This window comes from Alosa pseudoharengus, unplaced genomic scaffold (genome assembly GCF_046254945.1).
Source record: "Alosa pseudoharengus isolate Yale_2024_CS ecotype anadromous, Long Island Sound unplaced genomic scaffold, YU_APseudo_1.1 YU_APseudo_1.1_scf_56, whole genome shotgun sequence".
In the NCBI taxonomy this organism is placed as follows: Eukaryota; Metazoa; Chordata; class Actinopteri; order Clupeiformes; family Clupeidae; genus Alosa; species Alosa pseudoharengus.
In genome coordinates this window covers 194,194-219,594 of record NW_027468844.1, presented here as the reverse complement: position 1 = coordinate 219,594, position 25,401 = coordinate 194,194, and the positions used below count along the sequence as shown (strand labels likewise).

General features: G+C 40.5%; 1 protein-coding gene across 1 annotated transcript in view; it reads left to right on the top strand.

Annotated features, from left to right (window-relative positions):
* LOC143105443 (NACHT, LRR and PYD domains-containing protein 12-like) overlaps window positions 1-25,401 on the top strand; it is an 80,018-nt gene that overhangs the window by 12,519 nt on the left and 42,098 nt on the right. Inside the window, exons 3-11 of the mRNA XM_076269430.1 lie at window positions 636-749; window positions 2,562-2,590; window positions 3,323-5,099; window positions 5,344-5,517; window positions 6,117-6,290; window positions 7,760-7,930; window positions 10,264-10,434; window positions 13,343-13,513; window positions 13,986-14,156. Coding sequence (XP_076125545.1) covers window positions 636-749; window positions 2,562-2,590; window positions 3,323-5,099; window positions 5,344-5,517; window positions 6,117-6,290; window positions 7,760-7,930; window positions 10,264-10,434; window positions 13,343-13,513; window positions 13,986-14,156 — 2,952 coding nt within the window. The remainder of the gene's footprint in view (window positions 1-635; window positions 750-2,561; window positions 2,591-3,322; window positions 5,100-5,343; window positions 5,518-6,116; window positions 6,291-7,759; window positions 7,931-10,263; window positions 10,435-13,342; window positions 13,514-13,985; window positions 14,157-25,401) is intronic.

The window sequence follows — 25,401 nt, the reverse complement described above, 5'->3', positions numbered from 1 at the left end:
ATTACATGATAGATCTTCCATGTAAGGAGGACCCAACACACATTGTAATGATATTTTATTTTCGAGGGATTTTGAGATCTGGATTTACTACCTTACAGTAAAATTAATTATTCAATTAATTATTATAATTAATTATTATCTCCCCTGCCCACATGAGAGTTCATCAGGGCCATGCCACTCATGCCACTGGAAGAGGGGCCGCTCATTTACTCCCCTAAATTATTGCAGATATAGACTTGGTTGCAACTTCTGAACAGTTTTAGCGAGTGCTACTTTGATAATATTTGGGAAACAGCCATTGAGGGGCTGCAACTGCACAGGCCAGGCTGAAGTGCCGCGAGGGCGGAGCTAAAGAACTTAAGAAACAATAGGATGCACTTAAGTTCACGATATTCACACCCACACTCACACACACACACACACACACACACACACACACACACACACACTATATACACAACATTATTTCCCCAGTACTCTTATGAATATTCTGTTGTATGTATTTAAGTTAATCATTTAAATGCATTTATAATGAATTTGCATTGTCTTGTTTAGGAGGGGGTGTTTGTAACATTAACTGGGTACACAATCAACTATTCATGTTGATTTGATGCATTGTGTCTTTGTGTTTGCAGACCACAGACACAGAGATCTCCATCTCCAGTGCCCAGTGGTGTGTCCATGAAGAGTGATGCGTCCATGCCTGAGTTTGTTAACTTCAGCAGTGGACCAGTCCCATCAGGACTAAAGTGAGTTCAGACATGTAAACACACACACACACACACACACACACACACACACACACACACACACTGCTGGAGCTTGTGGCTTCCGATCCCATAACAAAAGCAACAGTGAGCTGAGTGGGACACTTCATTTTACCAGGAAATTACAAGTTCAAGTAGCCCTTGGGGGAAGGGGGGGGGGGGGAGGGGTTATTACCTTACAGTAAAAATAATTATTATTAGATAAGATAAGTTAAGATAAGATAGTCCTTTAATCTCCATCTCACGCTAAACTGTTGTGTTTTAAAAGCTAAACTGATGCCACAACCGGTCTGGGTTTTCTGAAGTACTGTAGTCTAGGCTACAGGCTGCATTTATAACAGAAAATCAAGTGACATAGCAAGTAGGCCTAGCACTGTGCCTATTTAGAGACAGGAGCATTTAAGGTCGACAGGACATAGCCACGAACACTGTTAGTGTCAGCAGAGTTACTGCCTTGGTGTGTTGACCAGATTGCTTTATCAAATGAAATGCGTTTGTTAATATAGGACAATTGACAAAATAGGGAAATTAAACAGCGTGCCTATATATTTTCAACCCGTATAGCCTACACACAAACAATCTTAAATCGACATGAAAGAAAACAAAATGCCCCAGCTTATAAGCACAATATAAAGTGCTTTACACACACACATACATATATAGTGAACTATTACTGTAGGATCCCCTGTAAAAAATAGTGGTCAGTAAAATACCTCTAAAGTGCCTTGAGCTCTATTGGGGTGGTGCTTATTAGACAGTCTAACAGCAGTAGGTAGGAAGGGTCGGCGATGTCTCTCCTTTATCCACACAGGGCGTAGCAGCCTGTCACTGAAACAGCTGCTCAGTGTTGTCAGAGTGACATGCATTGGGTGGTGCTCATTACCCAGCATAGATGTCAGTTTAGCCCTCATCCTGCTCTCTCCAACTATCTCTATTGGGTCAAGCTGTCATCCAAGAACAGCACTAGTCCTCTTAATAAGTTTGTTCAGTTTCATCCTGTCGGCGGCCGAGATGCCGCTCCCCCTGATGCCACCACTGAGTGGTAAAATGTTCTCAAAACCCAAAAGATCTGAGTAGCCTCAGCAGATGCAGCCTGCTCATGCCCTTTTTGTAGAGTGCAGCCGTGTTGTTAGACCAGTCCAGCTTATTGTTCAGATGAACACCCAGGTACTTATAAGATGTCACCCTCTCAATCTCATTTCCCTGAATGCTCACTGGTGCTGATGGGGGATGACCTTTCCTATGGAAATCCACCACCAGTTCTTTGGTCTTGCCCGCATTGAGTTGGAGATGGTTCCACAGGCACCAGCCCGTAAAATCCTGTATGTGATCTCTGTAGTCAGTCTCATCATCGTCCTAGGCCTACTACACGTCTCCCCTGCCCACATAAGAGTTTGTCAGGGCTGTGCCACTCGTGCAGGGGCTGCTCATTTACTCCCCTAAATGATTGCAAATATAGACTTGGTTGCGACTTCAGAACAGCTGGTGCTACTTTGCTAATATTTGGGAAACTGCGAGTGAGGGGCTATGACTTCAGAAACAACAGGCTACATTAAAACATTAAAGTTCACGATATTCAGACCGCCCCAAAATGTTAATGGCCCACCAGGAATCCTCCCGAAGCTCCCGATTAGCCACTCTGGGCCTGCACACTCACGCATGCATGCACGCACACGGACACACACAAACACACACACATCAGTATTTTTCCATTCTCCTTATGAATATTCTGCTGTGAATAATTGAAATGCATTTATAATGAATTTGCATTGTCTTCATGCCATGTTTCTCCAGGGATGTTGCAGAGTCAGGAGAGAGAGATGGTGAGATATTCTACACCTACCTGTACCTCATGTCTGAATACTTTAACACATTCTACACCTACCTGTACCTCATGTCTGAGTACTTTAACTCATTCTACACCTACCTGTACCTCATGTCTGAGTACTTTAACACATTCTACACCTACCTGTACCTCATGTCTGAGTACTTTAACACATTCTACACCTACCTGCACCTCATGTCTAAATACTCTAACACATTCTACACCTACCATTCTACCTCATGTCTGAGTACTTCTCACTGAGTGCACTTGAATGATTTCTTATGACACTTTAATTTTTTATTTTTGTATGAGAGGGAGCAATTGTTCAAGACTCAAAAATGGAAGATGGTTAGACTTTTAGACACTAAAAGAGGTTAGACACTAATGAAATATGTACAGAATAATTATGATGAGTAGTTATTATGACCGCCGCGCAGCGAAGCAGTGGTCATATAGGTTTAGTCAGATTCTTTTTTTCTTTTTCGCATGGCCAAATGATCTGCGGTACATCTAGTTTATAACTAAAATATAGGCTAATAATGAATCATAATTATAATCATTATGGACATAGATTCAAGTTTTCCCATGAAACAGCACTCATCATAAATTAAAATATACACAGTTTGAAAGTATACACATAGTTAATGTATAAGTCATGCAAAAACGTATGTGTGAATTATTCTAGCTGAGTACAGTGGATTGATTTCTTATTATATCTTTTTTCTGGTAGATGCAATTCTGCAGGAAGTCAAAACAAAGTACAAAGAGTGGATGATAGAGAAGTTTGGTAAGATTTATGAGTGTCTTGAGGATGGGAAGAACAAAACACTCCTGAGTAAGATCTACACAGAGCTCTACATCACAAAGGGAGAGAGTGAAGGCGTCAACACTCAACATGAGGTTCGCAGGATTGAAACACAATCAAAATTCAAAAGGGCAAATGAAGACAAAATCAACTGTAATGACATATTTAAGTGTTTACCAGATCAAGAGAAAATTCGAACTGTAATGACCACAGGCATTGCTGGCATCGGAAAATCTGTATGTGTGCAAAAGTTAATTCTGGACTGGGCAGAAGGAAGGGCACATCAGGATGTTGATTTCATATTTGCACTTCCATTCCGTCAGTTAAACTTGAAAAAAAATGATTCATACACTCTTCTCAAACTCCTCCTTGTCTTCCATAAATTGAAAGAAAATGACATAAATCCAGATGTGCTTTGTAAGTTGAAGATCATGTTCATCTTTGATGGTCTGGATGAGAGCAAACTCCCCCTGAATGTAGAACAAGACATGGATGATCCCCTGGAGACTGCATCAGTGGATGTGTTGATAACCAACCTCATCACAGGAAATCTACTGCCTAATGCGCTTATTTGGATAACTTCCCGGCCAGCAGCTGTCAAAATGATCCCTCCTAAATACATAGACAGGTGGACAGAAGTACAAGGGTTCAATGACCAACAGAAGGATGAATACTTCAAGAAGAAGATTGAGAATCCAGCAAAAGCGGACACAGCCATCGCTCACATTAAAAGGTCAAAGAGCCTCTACATCATGTGCCACATCCCTGTCTTCTGCTGGATCTTAGCATCTGTGCTTCTGAAAATGATCAGTCATACCAGCACCAGTGACTTGCCTCAAACACTGACTGAGGTCTATATTTGTTTCCTACTCACTGAGACAAACAGGAAGGGCCAAAAATATGGCAAAGGTTTTGAAAAAGATGATAAAAAACGTCTAAAGTCCAACAAAGATGCTATTTTGAAATTATCTGAACTAGCATATGAAGAACTGCTGAAGGGTAATATCTTGTTTTATGAAGACAGTTTGAATGAGTGTGGCATCAATGAAGAAGACATTACATTGTACTCTGGCATGTGCTCTGAGTTCTTCATGAGTGAGTGTGCTGTTGACCAACGTAAAGTCTACTGCTTTGTGCATCTGAGCATTCAGGAGTTTCTGGCTGCGTTGTTTGTGTTTCACTCCTTTGTGACTAAGAACACAGAAGCCCTGAGACAATTTATCTCACAAGAATCTCTTTCCAACCTTGCCATGGCTGAGTTTTTAAGAACTGCAATAGATAAATCCATGCAGAAGGAAGATGGACAGCTGGACCTTTTCCTCCGCTTCCTCTTGGGCATCTCACTTGAGTCCAACCAGAAACTCCTACAAGGCCTTCTGACACATACAGAGAGCAGTTCAGACAGTCTCAAGGAAACAGCCGGAAATATCAAAAGAATTCTGAGTAAAGACACAAAAGTCCCTGAAAGATGCATGAATCTGTTACTCTGTTTATTGGAGATGAAGGACAACTCCCTTCATCAGGAGATTCAGCAGTACATAGACTCTGGAGAAGAGCTCTCACCTGCCCAATGTTCAAGACTGGCCTACATGCTTCTGGTGTCAGAGGAAACACTGGATGAGCTTGACCTGGCTAATTACAAGTCATCAAATGAGGGTCGTCAGAGACTGCTTATAGTGGTGAAGGCTTGTAGGAAAGCACGGTGAGTAAGAATAGCAGCTCTGTCATGCATTTGAATCTAAATTATAATATACTACAGAGCAAGAAAATAGCTACTTAATACTGGTGTTGTATTGTGGTATAGTGGTGATGTAGACTGGGTGAACCCAGCCTGATCTGCAGGCATTTTTTGGTCTGGTGATCGCGAGACTAGTGGTGATGCAATATCTCGTTAAATTTAGATCATTAGCAATAACCAATCTGCTACATGTGTTATGTTACTGCAGATTGGTTGGTTGTGAGCTTAAAGAGGAATCCTGTAGCGTCCTAACATCTGCTCTTCAGTCCGAAAACTTCCTGTTGAAAGAACTGGACCTGAGCTCTAATCCTCTGAAGGATTCTGGAGTGAGATTGCTGTCTGTTGGGCTGAAGCATGCTAACTGCAGGCTGGAAACACTGAGGTTAGTAATGTGGTTACAATACAGTATGATGAGGTCAATAAAATAGTTGTGGTCAAAATTACTCCAAGACAACTGGTGTGAGACTGCAGCTTTATTCTCGATACTGGGAGGATGTTACCCACAGCAAATGTCAAGTAACAATCCCACACATGTGTGGGTGAAGCCAGTTCTTATACCCTTAACACACACACACACACATACATGACATGACGACACACCCAACAATAATCCATCCATCCAGTTAGTATTAACAGAGATAAGGATGTTACAAGATCCTTTAGCCTTCTAATGGTAGGTATGTTTGTGTCCTTGGGGTGAAGACAATCAGACACCCTACAGCAAAGAGTCTTCTCACTCTCTGGACATTTCCACAGAGGGAGACGGATGAAGGGAACCATTTCCTCATAGCACATGTGCATGGTTAAACGAAATATTTCAGTAAATGAGAAACCTATATACATTTGTTTACTATATCACACCATTATACCACATAGTAACTGCAAGCTACTTAATACTAGTGTTGTATTGGTGATGTAATATCTCATTAAATGTAGATCATTAGCAATAACCAATCTCCTACATGTGTTATGTTACTGTAGATTGGTTGGTTGTGGTCTCACAGAGGAATCATGTGAGGTCCTAACATCTGCTCTTCAGTCAGAACACTCCCTGTTGAAAGAGCTGGATATGAGTTCTAATTCTCTGATGGATTCTGGAGTGAGGTTGCTGTCTGTTGGGCTGGAGCATACTAACTGCAAGCTGGAAACACTGAGGTTAGTGATGTGGTTACAATATGATGAGGTCAACAAAACAGCTATAACTGTAGGCTACTTAATATTGGGATTGTATTGGAGGGTATAGTGATGATGTAATATCTAGTTACCGTGACTGTTGTGTGAGTCACTCACTGCATGTAGTTGTGAAATAACACTGACTGCACGGAACATTCCATTTTTTCAGACTTGATACCCTTGTGACACAAAAAGGCTTATTGTGTGGTTATGCTACAGGACAGAAATACAATATACCCACCATTGTAATCAGAGACATAGCTCTTTGAAATGACACATACCATATACTAATGTAATCTCTTCAAAATTCAAACCCCCAAAACACAGAAATATCAGTTTGCCAAGACCCCCCCCCCCCCCCACACACACACACATTTCTGTTGAAAATGGACAAAAACCTAGAATGTATGACAGATTCACAATCCTCTACAGAACAGCAGAAAAACAGAATCAATTTGTCACCTTTTGTTCAAAAGTTATGATACATTTATTAGCCCTTTGCAGATGGCACAAAACATTCTGTTTTCCTTACTTGATGCCCTTAAGGCTTATTGTGTGGCCATGCTACATGGCAGAGATAAAATATACACATCATTGCAATGGTGGACTGGCAATGTGTGCATTTAGGAAAAGTCCAGAACGGCTGTCCATCCGACGGCCGTCGACTGCCTGGCTCAGTTGCTCATCGCCACGTAGGGCTACTGTCTTTCCACATAAATATGTGTCATTCAGGCTTAATTACAGCTATCAGTATGTCTATGCTACCAGTTGTCATTGTCCTACAAAAAAGTAAACATTTGCAGCATCGCGTTTACAGTGACACTGTAATTTACAGACCATTACTGTGAGTTTTTATACATTAATTTATGAAGAAATGCTGTTTTACTTAAATGGTGCATTGTCACTTTAAGAGCATTGAGTCTTTACGTTCTCATAATGCCCTTTTGCCAGATCTTGTTTGTTTGAGCTACATTGATGCTCCAGATTCCGCTATGTAGCCAAGATGGCGTCTGTTGAGGGCGAAAAGTGTCCACCGTTCCACACTCAGCCGTTATGAGTGCCCTCCGGGGACTAGCAGGGCACTTCGTGTCGTCGGAATTTTCAGTGTGAATGCACCCATGCACTCAAATTAGGTATTGGAAGTGCAGAAGTATGCCATCTGAGACAAAGCCTTATTTGCTGTTGTTAAATTACTTTAGGGTCATCACACCAACTCCTACAGATGGAGGTACTGTATCAGCACCTGTTTTTTTTGTGAACTTGAAAGGACGTGTAACGTTTTGTAAAATTATACAACGTGTCACATTCTGGAGTTCAGCTTCTGTCTATCAGACTATAATTGCCACTGCATACTGCAGACCTAAAAATTGGTAAAAACCCTTTTTTTACATCTAGTATCCAAACACCTTGCATAGTATTTTGTCATATAATATTGTCAAACTCTTTTGCAGACTTGCTGATTGTAAGATCACACATAATTCCTGTGAGATTGTGGTGTCCGTTCTGCAGTCAACAAACGCCCTCATAAAGCTGGACTTGGGTGAAAATGACCTGGGGGATTCTGGAGTTAAGCTTCTTTCTAAGGGACTATCTAGTCCCGACTGCAAACTGCAGACATTAAGGTTGGTGCAGACCATGCATTTCCTGATATAATTTTGTATTTGTTTGTGTACTTAATCTTTCTTGTTAATAATATGTGTGATATCATGACAGGGTTTTTTCTTTGAAGCAGGTGGGATGTATAGCAGAGAACTGCCAAAACGTGAAGCCGAGCAAACAGAAGTTTTATTTCAGAGCAGTCTTTTAGTAATAGTCCAATGCAAAACATTCAATCCAACTCAAAAGATGTCTGGGTAGCAAACAAAATATACCTTCACAAACTCCAGAAAATAGGTGTTACAATATCGGTCTTCCTCTACAAACATCAATGTTCCTCTGTGCTCTTCCATGTGCCATGTTCCTCCGGCTCTTCCAATCGCCTGAGTTGGGAGAATTCCCAGTGAGCTTAGAAACAGGCATGATATTGTTGTTTATAGGCTATCAGTTCAGTTCTGTGTGATCTCAGCCCCACACTCTCACTCCCAGCGGCCCCTCCCCACAGACCTGGTAGCCTTCTAACGAAGCAACAGCTGTGATGAACGGTCATTAAGGTTCACCTGAGAGTGGCCTACAGAGCCTTACTGAAAGTTTTAGATGGATGGTCGCAACATCCATTTAGTTGCCCTGGACTACCCCCCTAATAGGAATAGTCCCAATAAATACCTTGAAGCCATCCTTAATCAATCAGAGTCGCTGGAACACAACTGCCACTCCAAGAATTCCTGCGTACTTGTGGCCCGACTTCATAGAATAAAAGCCTACACTGCTAGAGCAAACTTGAAAGAAAAATGTTTCATAGGCTATGTTTATTTCAGTTGTCATGATAACATATTGTAAATGTTGTGCAATACAAGCATATTTAATGTTATTTAATTAATTAATTAATTAATTAATGTATCACATCTTCCACTGGATATTATATTTTTTTTCTGCCAAACAACTACATGTCAATCTGACCAACTGGCTAAACTCTGCTGCCATCTTATTACAGATAAGCCAGTACCAGAGACAACAAGGCAAATGTGTGTGTCATGGTGTGCATGTGAATGATCGATCTCTGCACTGTTGGTTAAGGGTCTCTTGATTTTTTTTTGCTATTTATCAGGGCACATGGGAATACTATGACACCGTCAAACTATAACCTTTGTAATTTCCCCCATTCATCCTCTATAAAGAGGCTTAACAGTACACTTGTAATACCTTTTTGTCCACTGGTGGTTGTTTTGGTGCTTTTTTGAGTTGAATGGAATGTAGTCCTACCTGCAAACAATGTAAGATATAGATTAGTAAGATAATAGGCCTATGCTGACTGCATCAGTACTCAAAGTATTCTAAAATTTGTTTTAATAGTCCTAACTATATTGAAGTCATATTTCTGGGACTATTTTCTTTCACTCATTCAAATTAATACAAAGACAGCAGAACTCACAGGGAAATTCTATGGAAAACTATGTTTTATGTGACATCCATAACGCCAATAAAATGTGATGGTATGGTATGATGTGAATGATTACATGAAATTTGAGCATTTGCTATTTTTGGCTGAAGAATGTACATGAGAAAAAATGCACAAAAAATGAATGTTATCATTCACATCATACAAATTCCAAGGCATTTCACTGGCGTTATGGATGTGACAAAAAGTCAATTTTCCGTGGAATTGCCCCACACAGTTCTCCAGTTTTTCCAGCACTAAAACATATTTTTGGGAATGCTTTAAAGCAACACCAAAGCACTTTTTCGCTGTTGCACGCACGCTATTTGTTTACCAGCACCCTGTTTGCAAATAACCATGTCCACAGACAAGGTAGAGTTGCATGATTTTATGAAAGTATGATGTATTGCGACATCAGAATCTGATGAAAGTAAAATTTGTAGTTTCTTATGTCTCATTCCATCGAACTACAGATCCGCTACCCGATCTTGCATAGTGCGGTTATAGCCGATAGAGCGTTGCGAAGCCAATGCAGAAGTGGCGTTCACCCTGTTACGAGTTGATGTACCACTGAAACGATTTTGGAAACATTATCTTAAGGTACAAAAAACTCTTTGGTGTTGCTTTAAAGACTTTTTGTTAGTATTATTTAATTTAAGCTATTTCCATGTTGAAATACATTTTATCGATATGTCATGATATAAAATAAACACTTCTTACAATGGTGTTAGATTGCAATAGCCTATGACAAAATGTAATGGATTAATATTCAAGGCTATTACAGTTGCTGACATACTCCGATTCTCTGGCCCTCTCTTATAGCCAGGCATAGTGAGCTGGCCCTCTGAAGAAAAAGTTTGGGGACCACTGGTGTAGACAGTATATCTTCCATTTGTTATCTTTTGTTGTGTTCTTATGCAGGCTTGCTGACTGTAAACTGACAGAGAAATCTTATGATATGGTGGCTTCAGTTCTACAGTCACCAAACTCCCTACAGCAGCTGGACTTGAGTGACAATTACCTAGGGGATTCTGGAGTTCAGCTCCTCTCTAAGGGACTGTCCAGTTCCAACTGCAAAATACACACATTAAGGTGGGTGCAGACATTTCTTTGTAGTCTTAGGTCATGTCCACACAAAGACAGTTTTTGTTAAAACAGTAAAGTTTTTTATCGTTTTAGCCTTGTTTCCACACGACCACGGGAATTTTAGGTGACCAAAAATTATACTTTTTGAAAATGAGTTCCAGTTTTTTTTTTAAATTCCGATTTGCACTTGCTGTGTGGACAGCAATCAACATTGGCGAGGAAGACATAGCCCCATTACCTCTGACCCTTAAACCCAGCTGCACTTGACCTGGCACTCATTACAGTATTGCCTGGTAATACTAGTTTTCATACATGACATTAGCCTACCTAGGATTACACTCAGTAAACACCACAATCGACTAATGTGCTGTGCCAATATCTTATCATGACTTGGTGAACAGTGTTTTCCCTAGGCTATGTGTTTTCCCGATACATTCTACTGTCAGTGACTGATGTGAGATAACTAGTCAAAGGTTATTAGGGCAGTGCCATTTCAGTTTAAATTAATTTGTGTGTAGTGCTGGTGTCTTTCATTTCTTTCACATGTCTCACAACATACTGTAAATAAATGCATTCATAGTCTAGTGAAGTCAGAAATGAACCTGTCTACGTCTCTTAGAAACCATGTTAGCCTACATTAGATGTACACTCAATGTGGATGCACGATTTGATATATGGCAAAAACTATTGACTGTTAGCAAAGGTAAATGGCATCATAGAAATGTATTATAATGTGGTAAATGAACTTAGTTGAACAGTTAAATTGAAAACTCAGGTTGAATTTCTCACGGAACTGCTTCGGAGAACGCATAAGCTGTATAAAATAGGGAGAATGTTTTTGTGTGAAGCTCTGCACCGCCAGGTACCACATAGGCTACAGGCCTGGCATAGGCATATGCACTACAGTGTTTTCGCTCGTTTTCACCTCTTCGTGCAGATGCAAGACTTTTTTTTACCAGTGTCGATAAAGGTGTGAAAGCGGCAAGACATGTGTAGACATAGCCTTAGGCTAAGTCCACTCTTCTGAATCTATTTTGATACAGATTTTCGGAATAATGATAATGTACTGTGCTGTAATCCTGTACTCACTGCGTAAATTTTTTTCATCGCTTTATCATTCATTCATTCATTCACTATTAGGCCTACAACAATAAAAACATCTTGAGTAATGTGTTGATTGAAACATGCTTCGCGCATAAACAATAGCCTATGTTTGGGGCTAAAAGAGCGGACTTCTCAGCATAAGGATACATTAGAAGATGATGATTGGTGTAAACCTTGTCAAGACATGATGAGCAATTCTGGTGCTTAAAAACGCGACGTTCCATTTGCCTTATTCACCCGGAGGCCAGAACGAGGCTACATGGTACACTTGACATTACACCTCAGTCCAGCAGATGGTGGTGGTAATGCACTCCGTTTGCAAACTGCCGAAAGAAAAAGCTCACCGACAAAGAAGGGTTCGCTGGCCTGTTCTTCTTCAGTACTTTTTTTTGGCTGGTGCCTGGCCACACGACATCTTCATGAAAATTTACCACATAACCAAGATACATTATTCCCCCTATAATGAAAGTGCAAGGTGTAGTGATAGATGTTTATTTTTACTTGATGCTGCATTTAGATTTCCTGACACATTAACGATTCATATACCAGTAGGCAAGTAGTCCTATTCTTTAATTTATGGATTTTGTTATGCTTTTATATTAAAAAGAATGCATGACAAATATTAACCTCCCAGATGATAGAGCAGACATAACATTTTAAATGAGTAATTTTATAACATGGGTTTCCCCTAGAAATTTGCCCAGCAGCAGTGTTGTTATGTGCAGGAAGCTGTAACCAAGCCACACTACAGGGATCCGGGGACAAGGCCCCTCAAAATAAATGTAGAATATTTTAACATTTAAATGCATCAATCTGGTGCACTTAAATTCAGAGGTAGATGGAAATATTTCTGTGTCCGCCTCCTTGTTGTCCCTGTCAGGGTTGCCATGGTTGTGGACACCTCAAGGCAAGGCAAGTTACAATATACCATTGAAGAGTGGGTGGGAATAATGCAATATCAGTATAGACTTTTAAGATTTAAATATAAATATTGTACAAGGCGTTCAGTGCAATGATATTGTGTATTTTGTAATTGTAAGATTGAATTATACATGAGGTAGATGAGCAGAACAGTGTTGATTGACTTTGTTCAGTGTAATGGAAGCTGTCTTTGTGTCGGCTGGTTTTGGCGAGCAGTGCCCCCCTGTATCACCTACCAGGAGGTTGAATAGGATGTGAGGGGTCTGCAGAGATTTTTGCTGCCCTTTTCCTGACCCTGGACCAGTTAAGAAATAGTAAAAAATAGTTTAGGTTATATTTCAGCAGTCCATGAAATTATGCAGAAGCGGTCACCTGCAGCTAGTTAAGTATAAGTATATATACTTTTTTGATCCCGTGAGGGAAATTTGGTCTCTGCATTTAACCCAATCGGTGACACACAGTGAGGTGAAGCACACACTAATCCCGGCGCAGTGAGCTGCCTGCTTCAACGGCAGCACTCGGGGAGCAGTGAGGGGTTAGGTGCCAAGGGCACTTCAGCCGTGGCCCACTGGTCAGGGCTCGAACCGGCAACTCTCCGGTTACAAGTCCAGAGTGCTAACCAGTTGGCCACGGTTGAACTAACTGTAATACAACGACCACATACTATATCTTTCTTTTTCAAGACTATCTGGGCCACCCATATCTGGGAAAGGCTATGTGATTTGCATATGTCTTAGGTCACGCTTTTTATCAAGAAATCATTTGCGTCTCATTATTTTTTTTTTTTCATATTTTTGCAGTAATGTCACTCGGAAGCAGGGCCATGCAGCCGAACATTAAACAAAAGGGATGATCATAATATTTGATCTTTTCTCATGTTGTTATGCAGACTTACTGACTGCAAACTCTCAGAGAGATCCTGTGGAATTGTGGCTTCTGTTCTACAGTCACCAAACTCCCTGATAGAGCTGGACCTAAGTCACAATGTCCTGAGAGATTCTGGAGTTTATCTTCTCTCTAAGGGACTGTCTAGTTCCCACTGCAAACTGCAGACATTAAGGTTGGTGTAAGGCCATGCATTTCCTGATATTTTGTATTTGTTTGTTTCCTTAATTGTTATTATTAGTAATATGCTATGGTGACAGTGAAACAATAATATATGCAAGTTGTTCAGCTGAAGAATTTATTCGACATTACAGATAAACCTCAGCCATCATTTACAGATAAGCCGGTACCAGTCAACAAGGGCAATATTGGCTGGTGGCGAAGTTAGGCCAATATATTGTTCAATGCACCCCTACAATTTAGCTACATCATACCTAGCACTACATCGTAGTAAAATCTATCAGGTGTGTGTGCATGTGTGCTTGTGTGCGTACGAGCCTGCCTGTGTGCATGTGTGTGTGTTTGTGGTGTTTGACCAGTGTACACATGAATGATTTCTGCACTGTTGGTGAAATGTCTCTTGATTGTGACTGTGTAAACACTATATCTTCCATTTATTCATGTTATCTTTTGTTGCTCTTATGGAGGCTTGCTGACTGTAAGCTCACAGATAAATTGGGTGAGATTGTGGCATCAGTTCTACAGTCACCAAACTCCCTGCTACAGCTGAACTTCAGTAACAATGACCCGGGGGATTCTGGAGTGGAGCTTCTCTCTAAAGGACTGTCAAGTTCCAACAGCATACTGCAGATATTAAGGTTGGAATAAGGCCATGCACTCATTTCCTGATATTTGTTTTATTTGTTTGTTTAATTAGGCAAATATTGGCAGACACCGTTGTTAGGACAATATGCCATTCATTAGATCCCTACAAGTTATCCACATTACATCTTATTAAACCTTTTAGATTTGTGTTTGTGTGTGTGTGTGTGTGTGTTCTATGTCATTACAGAAGAATAATGTCTCCTGATTATGTTGACTATTGTTACGGCCGGCTCAGAGGCCGCAACATAAAATGGAGACGGAAATCAGAGTTTATCAAAAATAGAAAAATTTATTTCAATAAATAATCATTCGGATTAATGCCACATTCACACCAGATCCATAGTGTGTACGTTCCATCACAGCTGTGGCATGGTTGTGTGTGTGTGTGTGTCCATCTACGCCTAGCAGACAATGGGGTGTAAATGCTATTGGAGTTGGTGTCTCTGTCTATGTCTGTGCAAGAATAAGCAAAGTGAGACGCGTTGATGCTCTACCTGACTTGGAACCTGATAAGAAATGGTAAACCAAACTCAAAATAAAGAAATTGAGTGATGAGAAAAGTAGAATTTTAATTACAAATGTAAATAAACTATAATATAATCCCCGTCATTATTGTTATAAGCAACACTGTCGTCACAACCACAAATGTAGCCTACATGCGTACAGTTGGGAGATTACTCTCCTCCTCTAGCACATCCTTGTCTTCCTCTTCATCCAGAACCTACCTATCCTACATGTCCATGTGGTCCTTGAGGTCATGTTTGCCAATTATCTGGAGCTCATCAGCAGTTGGCTGCTTCCAACCCAGTTGTGTGTACTTCTCTCCCTCCATCTAAAATAACGCGAGTACAAAACACAAGCCTGATAAAGGTTGTTTAGTTTTATTATAGCCCAGGGCCCAGTTCCCCGAAATCATCTTAAGCCTAAGAGCGTCGTAAAGTCCCTCTTACGAACGTCTTAAGATTTTCCGACTATTTCCCGAAACCATCGTAGCTTAAGAGCGTCGTGAAAACACTCGTAGATCTACGAGTGCTCCAGAGTTGTCATTACCGGCTAAGAGCGTCTTAACAGTTCTCACTGAGGTCACCAACAGGACATACAGAGGAATTACAACTTAGAATACATAATCCAATTTACGTTCCCATTCTTTATTGTGTTTACCTGTGATGAATTAGATTTTAGCGTGCAAAACAGCATAGCCTACATTTAATGGTCATAATAATGTGATGAAAAGCGGACACAAATGCAATCAAGTTATGAAACGAGACGTTGCCAGAATATTCTGCCATTATCTTATTATCGTCATAGCTGTGACGTGCAGTCACCTGACATCACCATCAAATCAGAGAATATTTCAGAACTATTAACATGGACAGCTCCCCTTAAGAGCGTCTTAACCCTCTAACCGCCCATGTCGCAATATTGCGACAAGCGTCATTACTGAATAAAACAGACGATAGACGCGAGTACAGTGTAAAATCTCATTTGTACTCTTGACCACTAGTTGGCAGACACCCAGAGCTTCGATTCAAGCTCAACCTTTTTTTTCAAAGTTTTCAGGAAGCATGTGAAAAACACGCGAGAAACACACGAAGAAGACGTGCATTTCCTCCATAACGCGGAAGCGATGCGGGCCATAGTTTTGCACAAATTGAAGCAGAAATACACCAAATGTTGGAAAAAAAATTCACGTGTGATGAAGTCTCGGGTCTTTTATTCATCTATTCTGATTCTAAAGGATAAAATCTGCATTTTGGAGGATATGATCGATCGTCTATTGGCAGTGATAGTCACGGAGCGTCTGTGAATGGAGGTGCGTCATTTGCGTCTTTCCGACAGTGTTCACTAAGCATACAATGCTTATTTCGACCCTCTGCCCAACATAGCTGTAGGTGCCAGTGGTAATAGTGATGATAGTGTCATAATCGACGTGGTATTACACGCGATTACACACGAGAAACACATAAGAAGACGTGCATTTCCTCCATAACACGGAAGCAATGCAGGCCATAGTTTTGCACAAATTGAAGCAGAAATACACCAAATGTTGAAGAAAAAGTTAACATGTGATGAAGTCTTGGGTCTGTTATTTACCTAGTCTGATTCTGAAGGAGAATATCTGCCTTTTGGAGAATATGAGCGATCGTCTAGTCACGCTGCGTCTGTGAATGGAGGTGCGTCATTTGCGTCTTTCCGAAAGTGTTCACTAAGCATACCACGCTTATGTCGACCCTCTGCCCAACGTAGCTGAAGGTGCCAGTGGTAAAGGTGATGATAGTGTCCGTAATGGACGTAGTAAAGACAGCAGGGGTAGTAAAAATAGGGCTCTGAAGAACTACAAAGTCACCCGCGATAGGAACTGATTTGACCAGGCTACTTTATTGTATAGTAGAATAAGGTTTGTGTTAATAGTAATAGTTTATTATAGTTGTAGTAGTAATAGTTTACTATTGTTGGTTTACATGTGACTGTATTTCCTGTTCATTTGTTATGTCGGTGAAATGACAAAAAAAGAAAGTAAAACTGCTCAAATATGTTCAATATCTAGTATTTACTAAAATGTGCATAATTCACGGTGGTTACCATCCAGTGACGTCATAATATGCAAATTAGATGAGTAAATTCACCCCCTTCATAAACTTCTGTTCATACTAAATGATTTTCACATTTACAGTAGGACTTTATCTCTGACCACTTGCAAGCCATGGCCTTTTGAAATTTTGATGTACAAATCCAATTTATTCTTTTTAAACCCTGGCGGCTAAAGGGTTAAAGCAACACCAAAGAGTTTTTTCTACCTTAAAATAATGTTTCCAAAATCGTTTCAGTGGTTCATCAACTCGTAACAGGGTGAACGGCACTTCTGCATTCGCTTCGCGGCCCTCTATCGGCTATAACCGCACTATGTAAGTTTGCCAGATCGGGTAGCGGATCTGTAGTTCGATGGAATGACACATAAGAAACTACAAATGTGACTTGCATCTGATGCAACATATTCTACCTTGTCTGTGGACATTGTTATTTCCAAAGCCAGTGCTGGGTAAACAAATAGTGCGTGCGACAGAGGAAAAGTTCTTTGGTGTTGCTTTAAGAGCAGTGCACGCGCGTTCACGCTACGAGCATGTTCGGGAAACAGTCGGAAAAACCAAACGAACGATCGTAAGATGAATCGTAGAAAACCCTCTTAAGAGCGTGTCTCCGTCGTTATCGGGAAACTGGGCCCAGGCCTATCACTTCCACATAGGCCTCTTAATCACCACCAACCATAACTCTTTTCACTAAGGTATACTCACTGAAGTTCTCACAGATTGCTTGGAGAGGTAACTTAATGTCAGAGCTCACTACTAGTGCAGGGCCCACTTTCCCGATAACGACGGAGACACGCTCTTAAGAGGGTTTTCTACGATTCATCTTACGATCGTTCGTTTGTTTTTTCCGACTGTTTCCCGAACATGCTCGTAGCGTGAACGCGCGTGCACTGCTCTTAAGATGCTCTTAAGGGGAGCTGTCCACGTTAATAGTTCTGAAATATCCTCTGATTTGACGGTGATGTCAGGTGACTGCACGTCACAGCTATAGGCCTACCATTTAAACTTCGGATCTACACATTAATTCACATCAATACGAAAATAGAAACACTTTGACATCTGCATGTAAGCATCCCAAGTTACATTAATACACAGGATTAGATGTTAAAATCCCTTGTGCCAAAATCCAAGGTAAAAACACATTCAGAAGCCCCTGCTCAAGTTTAACTTTAAAAAGCACACTACCCACAAATCCGCCAACAAATGGTCACAAGCACAATGCAAATGGCCTATCCAACAGCAGTAGCCTATATAGTATGCGGCATGTCATTGGGGTTATCAAGTGGGCACCCTCATTCACCGATGTTTCGTTAAGTTAGGCCCACGACACCTCATGAAGGCTTAACAGTGAAACCAGCGTCCTGGAGACACTCCCCTCCATGCTGCCACCATATTACCACATTGAAATATCCAATACCCAAAATACTCTTAACCAGCCCAGGCATGGTCAGTTGGCTAGGTCGGTCCGTCCCGTTGATGCGGACTGAACCATAAACCATAAAGAACCTTAGCCAAATACCATCACCCTAGGCACAGCCCATCACAAACACAAAACAAATTAGCCAGTTAGCTTAGCCAATTATCTTAGGCCCCATCCCAAACACAAAACAAATTAGCCAGCAGTTAGCAGTTAGCTTACGCCCCATGCTGCCCCATATTACCACAACAAGCATCCAAATACCCTTAACCAACCTAGGCATGGTCTGCTAGGCAAGTTGGCTAGGTCGGTCCGTCCCGTTGATGCGGACTGAACCATAAACCATAAAGAACCTTAGCCAAGTACCATGAACCTAGGCACAGTCCATCACAAACACAAAACAAATGAGCCAGTTAGCTTACCTTAGCTTGCGCCCCAGGAAGGGTAACTTCTCCTTACCCACAACCAAAACAAATGAGCCAGTTGGCTTACCTTAGCTTGCGCCCCAGGAAGGGTAACTTCTCCTTACCCACAACCATTCGCTTGCCCGTTCTGCTGCTAAAGACATGTTACTAACCACCACAAGTAGGTTATATACCACACAGAGACATAAATAATTGTAATTATTTTAAGATTAGATTGTTGCACCATGCAATATTTTTTCGCGGTGTCACTTAAGAACACGTTTGAAGATAAGAAAGAAGTCAAGTAAGAAAGAGAGGAAATTTATAGGCTTAGATTTTGATGCAGTAGGCTACAGACAAAACCACATGTTGCTTTCTCTGCTTTTTACCTCATAGGGCTAATAAAATATTCACTTAGCAAAGATAATGTCAAACTATTCTGGCAACGTCTCGTTTCATAACTTGATTGCATTTTTGTCCGCTTTTCATCACATTATTATGACCATTAAATGTAGGCTATTTTGCACGCTAAAATCTGATTCATCACAGGTAAACACAATAAAGAATGGGAACGTAAATTGTATTATGTATTCTAAGTTGTAATTCCTCTGTATGTCCTGTTGGTGACCTCAGTGAGAAGTACTGTTAAGACGCTCTTAGTCGGTAACGAGTACTCTGGAGCACTCGTAGATCTACGAGTGTTTTCACGACGCTCTTAAGCTACGATGGTTTCGGGAAACAGTCGGCAAATCTTAAGACGTTCGTAAGAGGGACTTTACGACGCTCTTAGGCTTAAGATGCTTTCGGGGAAGTGGGGCCACTTTTCAGCCCGGGAGTTTCAGGCCCAAGACCGGCCCACGTTTTCCATAGTGGCGGAAATTGGATAAATTAAACAACATTTCAGCTCTTACTATCCTGTAGTTTTTATTAGTACCATGGTTCAACAATGTGTAAAGGTTATATAATAATTCACTTAAATTGAGAGTTAACAAAAAATATTCCACTATAGACCTACCACAAGTTAAGAAAGAAAGAAAGAAAGAAAGAAAGAAAGAAAGAAAGAAAGAAAGCCTTTGAAATGTAGTCTATCGCTTCCACAAAGAGGCATATTGAACTAATGTTTAGGCTAGGCCTACATGTTTTTTGCATGGATAGGCTATATTGTTGTTTGGTGATTTAGCCTACTCCTATTACATCCTCTTCTGAACAAACAAGGTTCATCATGAAGAATAATAGCTCTTTCTTACAATAAATAACTTTAATTTATCCTCTCAAGGCTACTTGTCCCTCATGGCCTCCTCTTCACTAATTTCGGGCTCATAATTTTCAGTGGTCGACTGGTTGATCTGCTGCTCGGCTACAATTTTTACCGTATAGGCCTACACAGATCAAGCTTCAGTTTTGTTATCAATATTTGCATACTGCAAAGTCTATGAAATGGATACAAAAGGCTAATATTTTAAGTAGCCTAATTGAATATGTTGCTTGCGAATAGCTTGACAACGCTACAAACGTCTAATATTAGCCCAATAATTACACTGCTAATAATCATTGCCTATAGGCAATCTCTCTTTATCAGTTGCCACTTTTGTCTGTAATCTGGAAGCTTGGCACATTTAGCAGCATTCTACCTGGCCGTTTCAGTCCCTCCTGGCCTCTTTCTACCATCCATGCTTCATGACGCTTATGGCTACTGTGTAGGCCGGCCCGGCTATCCGTATCTGAGAAAACTTTTTGGAAAAGACGGGCTATATGGACCCGCAACCAACTCTTTTGGGGAGGGGAGAGCTCGCGCACATGGAGCCCATGCAACGGTGTCATACACAGAATGCGGAACGTGTAGGCGATAGCCTACTTTAAGAGGAGATACTAACGTGAAAAATGTCAATATTTTTTTTCCTCGACCGGCCCAAAAGTGAAGCGGCCCACCGGGAATTCTCCCGATTACCCACCCGGTCCTGACATAAGTGTCATTCCTTTGGCTAAACCATACATAGCATAGGCTACCAGCTAATTTACAAGCAAACATTGATTCATTAAGGAGATGATGGCCTAATCTAGACAGTGTTTGCACATAACCCACCCAATATTTACGTCAGTCATTTGCAATGTATTATAATTGTGGTTGCTAGGTGTATGTTATACACCTAGTTATGTACCAACCTATGTAATTATATTATATTTTATTATACAAGATTAGGCTACTGTTTCTATCCATTTTCTCCTATCCTTTCCTCTTTCTTATCTCGCACGAGAGATACAATCAGTTCGTCATGCTTACGTCACTGTTGGGATATACCGTTGAAGTTATTTCTGAAATATTTCAACAAGTGAACCATAGCGAGTACTGTATCTCTGCTGTGCCTCGTTTTGCTGTTGAGACTTTAAGAAAATTCCTGAATCTTCTCGCCAGGTAGGCATCTGAACTCGTATTCCTTTCCTTTCAGTACTTTTTAAGTTCTTGGGTTAACCGTTATACTAGTGAGTTATTTAGGAAAACTGGAGAAAGGACGTTGGCGCTGCTACAGTTGACAGCTCAACTTTTCTGGTAACGTTAACGATATTGTTATTAAGCTAGCCGACAGTCTAGCTAACCACGGTGTTGTTAACTTTAGACTGGTGAGAAATGTCTTCAATAAGTTAACGTTACCTTTGTAATGAATGTATGTCCACTCCTAAATAAGTTTAAGAGTATTTTTTTATAATTTGCTTGACGTTTTTGTTTTTAATGGCAGTGTAAGTTATGGTTCACCTCTGCATGTTGTCCAATGTTAGTGATTCACATTCTAGTAGAAGCTAGGCATAGAAGCTAGTTCAACAAGAGTAAATCACACAGAGTAACTGTAGGATTTGATGTCTGATGTGCCTCGTTATTTACTCTTCTCGCCAGGCTTTGAGTAGTTAGCTAGAGGGCAGCTGCTAGATCCGCTGATTTTACGTCTGGTGCCCAACGACCCTCCTGCTTTGCTCGAGTCTGCGGGGATCCAACGGCTGCTTTCGCCAACGGCTTGTGTGTCTGCAGCTCGAGCCCCGACTCTATTTGAACGATTTGGTGTTAACATTCCATTGTAACGGTTATTGCTTTGTTACCTTCGTCAAGCCCACTAGTCTGAGCGAATTAGGGTTGAAGGTGGAAGTAAATACAGCAAAAGGATATTTGGTATCAATCGAACCATAATTTCATGTAGATTAAGAATTTCAGGTGCCTACAGTGCAGATTTGTACCAGAAAAAAGAAATACAGCTTTGAATGGTCCATGGTATAATGATTATTGGGCCAAAATCGTATATTATCACATATAGATATTAGCTGATATCTCCCATACTGGTAAAAGGATCTTTACCAAACTTGGTGTACTTACTCACCATAAGTTCTTGATGAAATTAGTAGGTGTTTAATGTCTTGGGGTCAAAGGTCAAGGTCACGTGAGGTCATAGTTGACATGATCCTCATTAAACCCAACAATTAATTAAGCCTAAATTAACTAATAAGGCATTAAAGATCATGGGGTCACAGGTAGAGGTTAAAGGTCATGAGGCTATAGCTGGCTGAGGCATAGAATCTGAATTGAATATCTGAATTGACATTAAAAAAAGATTAAGACATTTATTAAAGCAAAACAAACTTTATTTTCTGTATAAAAACAGTTGTTTCAACCTCCACATCTTATTTTAGTATTGTAGTAGTAGCCTCTCTGAAACCAGGGGAAATCTAAATAATTTGCTATTTAAAAATGCAAACATCTGTGTGAATACCTGTTTTAAAATAACTGTTTCAGTTCAGAGTTTTAGTTTAAATCCAAACCATTTCTGTCAAACATCTGATAAACATTGTCCTTTACAGCTATTTCCTTCAACTTAAATTATAACGCCAGACAATTGATGTAAATGTCTATGTTGATAGAATACTGTTAGAAAAAAAACCCTTGCATGGCATTGCAATAGTTATACTTTGTTCCCTGAAGTTGGTAGTAGGCATATAAACAACGGCAGCAGCGGACTGATATTACCTAGGATTCTACTAGGTATTATGGTGGGTTTTCAGGATGTGAAGGGATGTAATCATGGGTTTCATAAAGTACTGGGGGTACCAGGATGAGAGGATCTCCTCCTTACATGGTTAAGGGAGAGGGGGTGTTATCAAGCTGTGAGGACTGGACAGGACAGGGATGAGGAGGCCACTGTGCCTTACGAGTTAGGGCCTGTCTAGCTAGGAAGAGAATAAGATAAGGCCTTATTTCACCAAACTGGAAGGAACCAGAAAAACTTAGGGTTACACTATTTACATATGTTACCTATGCATTACATAGGTTTGCATATAGTTTTATGCATGATGGGAAGATGGTTTCCACCAATGTAAGCGACCCTGCTTGGTACTGATTGGTGAAAGGTGTTGATGGAGATGGCGTGAGATGGTGGCACTTCTCAAGGTCTGAGGAGTATAAAATATAGTGTACAGTATAGCCATCCGTAGGGGAGATCTTGTCGGGGGCCCCAGCTGATGACATCTCCTCACTATTGCTTTGATGGTTGGTCTGGACTTTGGTTGGGCTGTACTATCATTGCAATACGGTGAATAAAGATCAACAGTCTTCGGAAAATCTTCTATCTACATTGTCTCTTTCGGACGCCTTGTTCCAGAGTGCTAAATTACTAAATAGTCAAGTGGTAATTGTTAATTGGACAATTGGATTTGGAAGTGGACATTTTCTAGCCTGGAAAATCCAGACCCTGGTAATCTAGAAAGATTAAGGGTCTGGCCACGAACAATGTAATGGCCCAACTCGAGGGGCGGCACCAAGCTTGCATTTGAAAATCTCACTGCACGCAATTGGATAACACTAGACCAATGTTTACTCCACTCACATCCATCTGGGATCGCTTCCGTTGAGAGTGATTTCGGCACTAGATTTTATGGTAGAGCCAATCAGGACGCAGGGCGGAAGTTTCATAGATGTGACGTAGCGTAGAAGCGACTGTGAGACTGTTCTCAGCGTCACGGGTTGGCTTCAATGTGAGTGGTTGAAGTAGCATGTTAATAGAGGGCGGACAAGTGGCTTATCCAATCTTATGCAAGGATTTTTGGCCCAGCCTTCTGAAACACCACTCCAATGGATCGATCCCAGATGGATTAGTGGAGCTAGGCAAAACGAAATTCATCTGGCGAGAGTCAGGTTAGTCTCATCATCCATTGCAGTGAAATGGAAAATAATGAATCAAGACAGTACTGAGCACAACTAAATACTGATATTCATCCCAGGGGAAAATATTGCTTCTTACAACAGTCTCATCTTTCAGAAACAAAATTTAGAAAATGAACTGCTATCCTAATACTTTGTGTCCCTTAATGTGCTTTGTAAGAAATTATAAGGTGGCTTGTAACAAATTCGTATTTAATTATATTATCTGATCTACCGTCAAAATGTTCCAAAATATTTAGATATTATTATATTAACTTCAACTGAACAGATAACAACGGACATGCCACATTACTAACATCAAAACTGGAAGACAATGCTAGTCTTCAGGGTCACAGAAATTGCCAGGAGAAAGTGGACAACACCTTGTCCATGAAGGGAAAAATAGCAAGGGCCACAGTTAACAGTCATACTAACTTATGGAAAGTCACAACAGCAGAGAAAGCTATAATTTACAGCTGGAAGTAGCACTGCTTGTACTGTGGAAAGGACTGCATGGGCAATATTGAAAGAGATATTGGTCAGGTCATGACTATGCTAGTGGAAGTATTTCACTGTTATGTAACTGCTAAGCACATTTGCATACAGTAATTGCAATCAGATTCTTGTTTCTTATATACAAAGGAGGGGTATTAAACTAATTGTGCTGTAGATAGTGACTCCCCATGTCAAAAACAACCAAGTCTATGTTGTGCAACATAAAAAAGTTCACTATATTTACAGTAATTGAATTGAACATGGCATGTCTCCACTGTCTATAACCTTGTATGTCAGGGGATGAAACTGACCTTAACCTTTGACCCTATGGCCCTGAGTCCCTAAGTTCATCTAACTTGTATAGACAATAAATGTACTAGAGTTAATGAAGATCCATCAGTCTGCTTTGGAGATATGAACCAAATACTGCATGTGAGTTATTTGTGTGACCCCTTGTAACCTTGACCTTTGACCTCAAGACCTAAATTGTCTTGCCAGCTCTTTGACAACTTGTAGTGGGTAAGTAGACCAAGTTTGATGAATATCTTTCAATTGGCTTAAGAGATATCAGCTAATATCAAGATGTATTAACATACGTTTTTGGCCCAAAAATCATTGTGCCATGCTCCATTCAAAGCCCTATATATTTTTTTCGGTACAAATCTGCGCTGTAGGCACCACAAATTCTTAATCTACAGAAAATTACGATTCAAATGATACCAAATATGCTTTTGCTGTATTTACTTCCACCTTTGACCCTTTTCTAGGCTAATTCGCTCAGACTACACGTACAACTCCACTGTACACTTTGCGAGTATTTGCAAACGTTTGCCAAAAACTTATTTGCAAATGTTCGCCTGCGAATTTCAACCAACGCACCTTTCGGTTCTCAATACAGACAGTGTATAATGTTAGCGGCTACAGAGAGGGAGGGGTTTGCAACAGGATATTGCATTAATCCAATTTAATTAATCCTAACCAAATAACATGGACGATATATTCCGTTTCAATGTGTAAGAATTAAGAGAAATATCAAATGTATTAAGAAAAGAGAGAGAGATAGGGTATAATATTAAAATACCATTTCATTGAACAAGTCTTCCCTAAATCCTAAAATGTATAGGCCTTCATGAGCTCATATCACACAGCACCTGA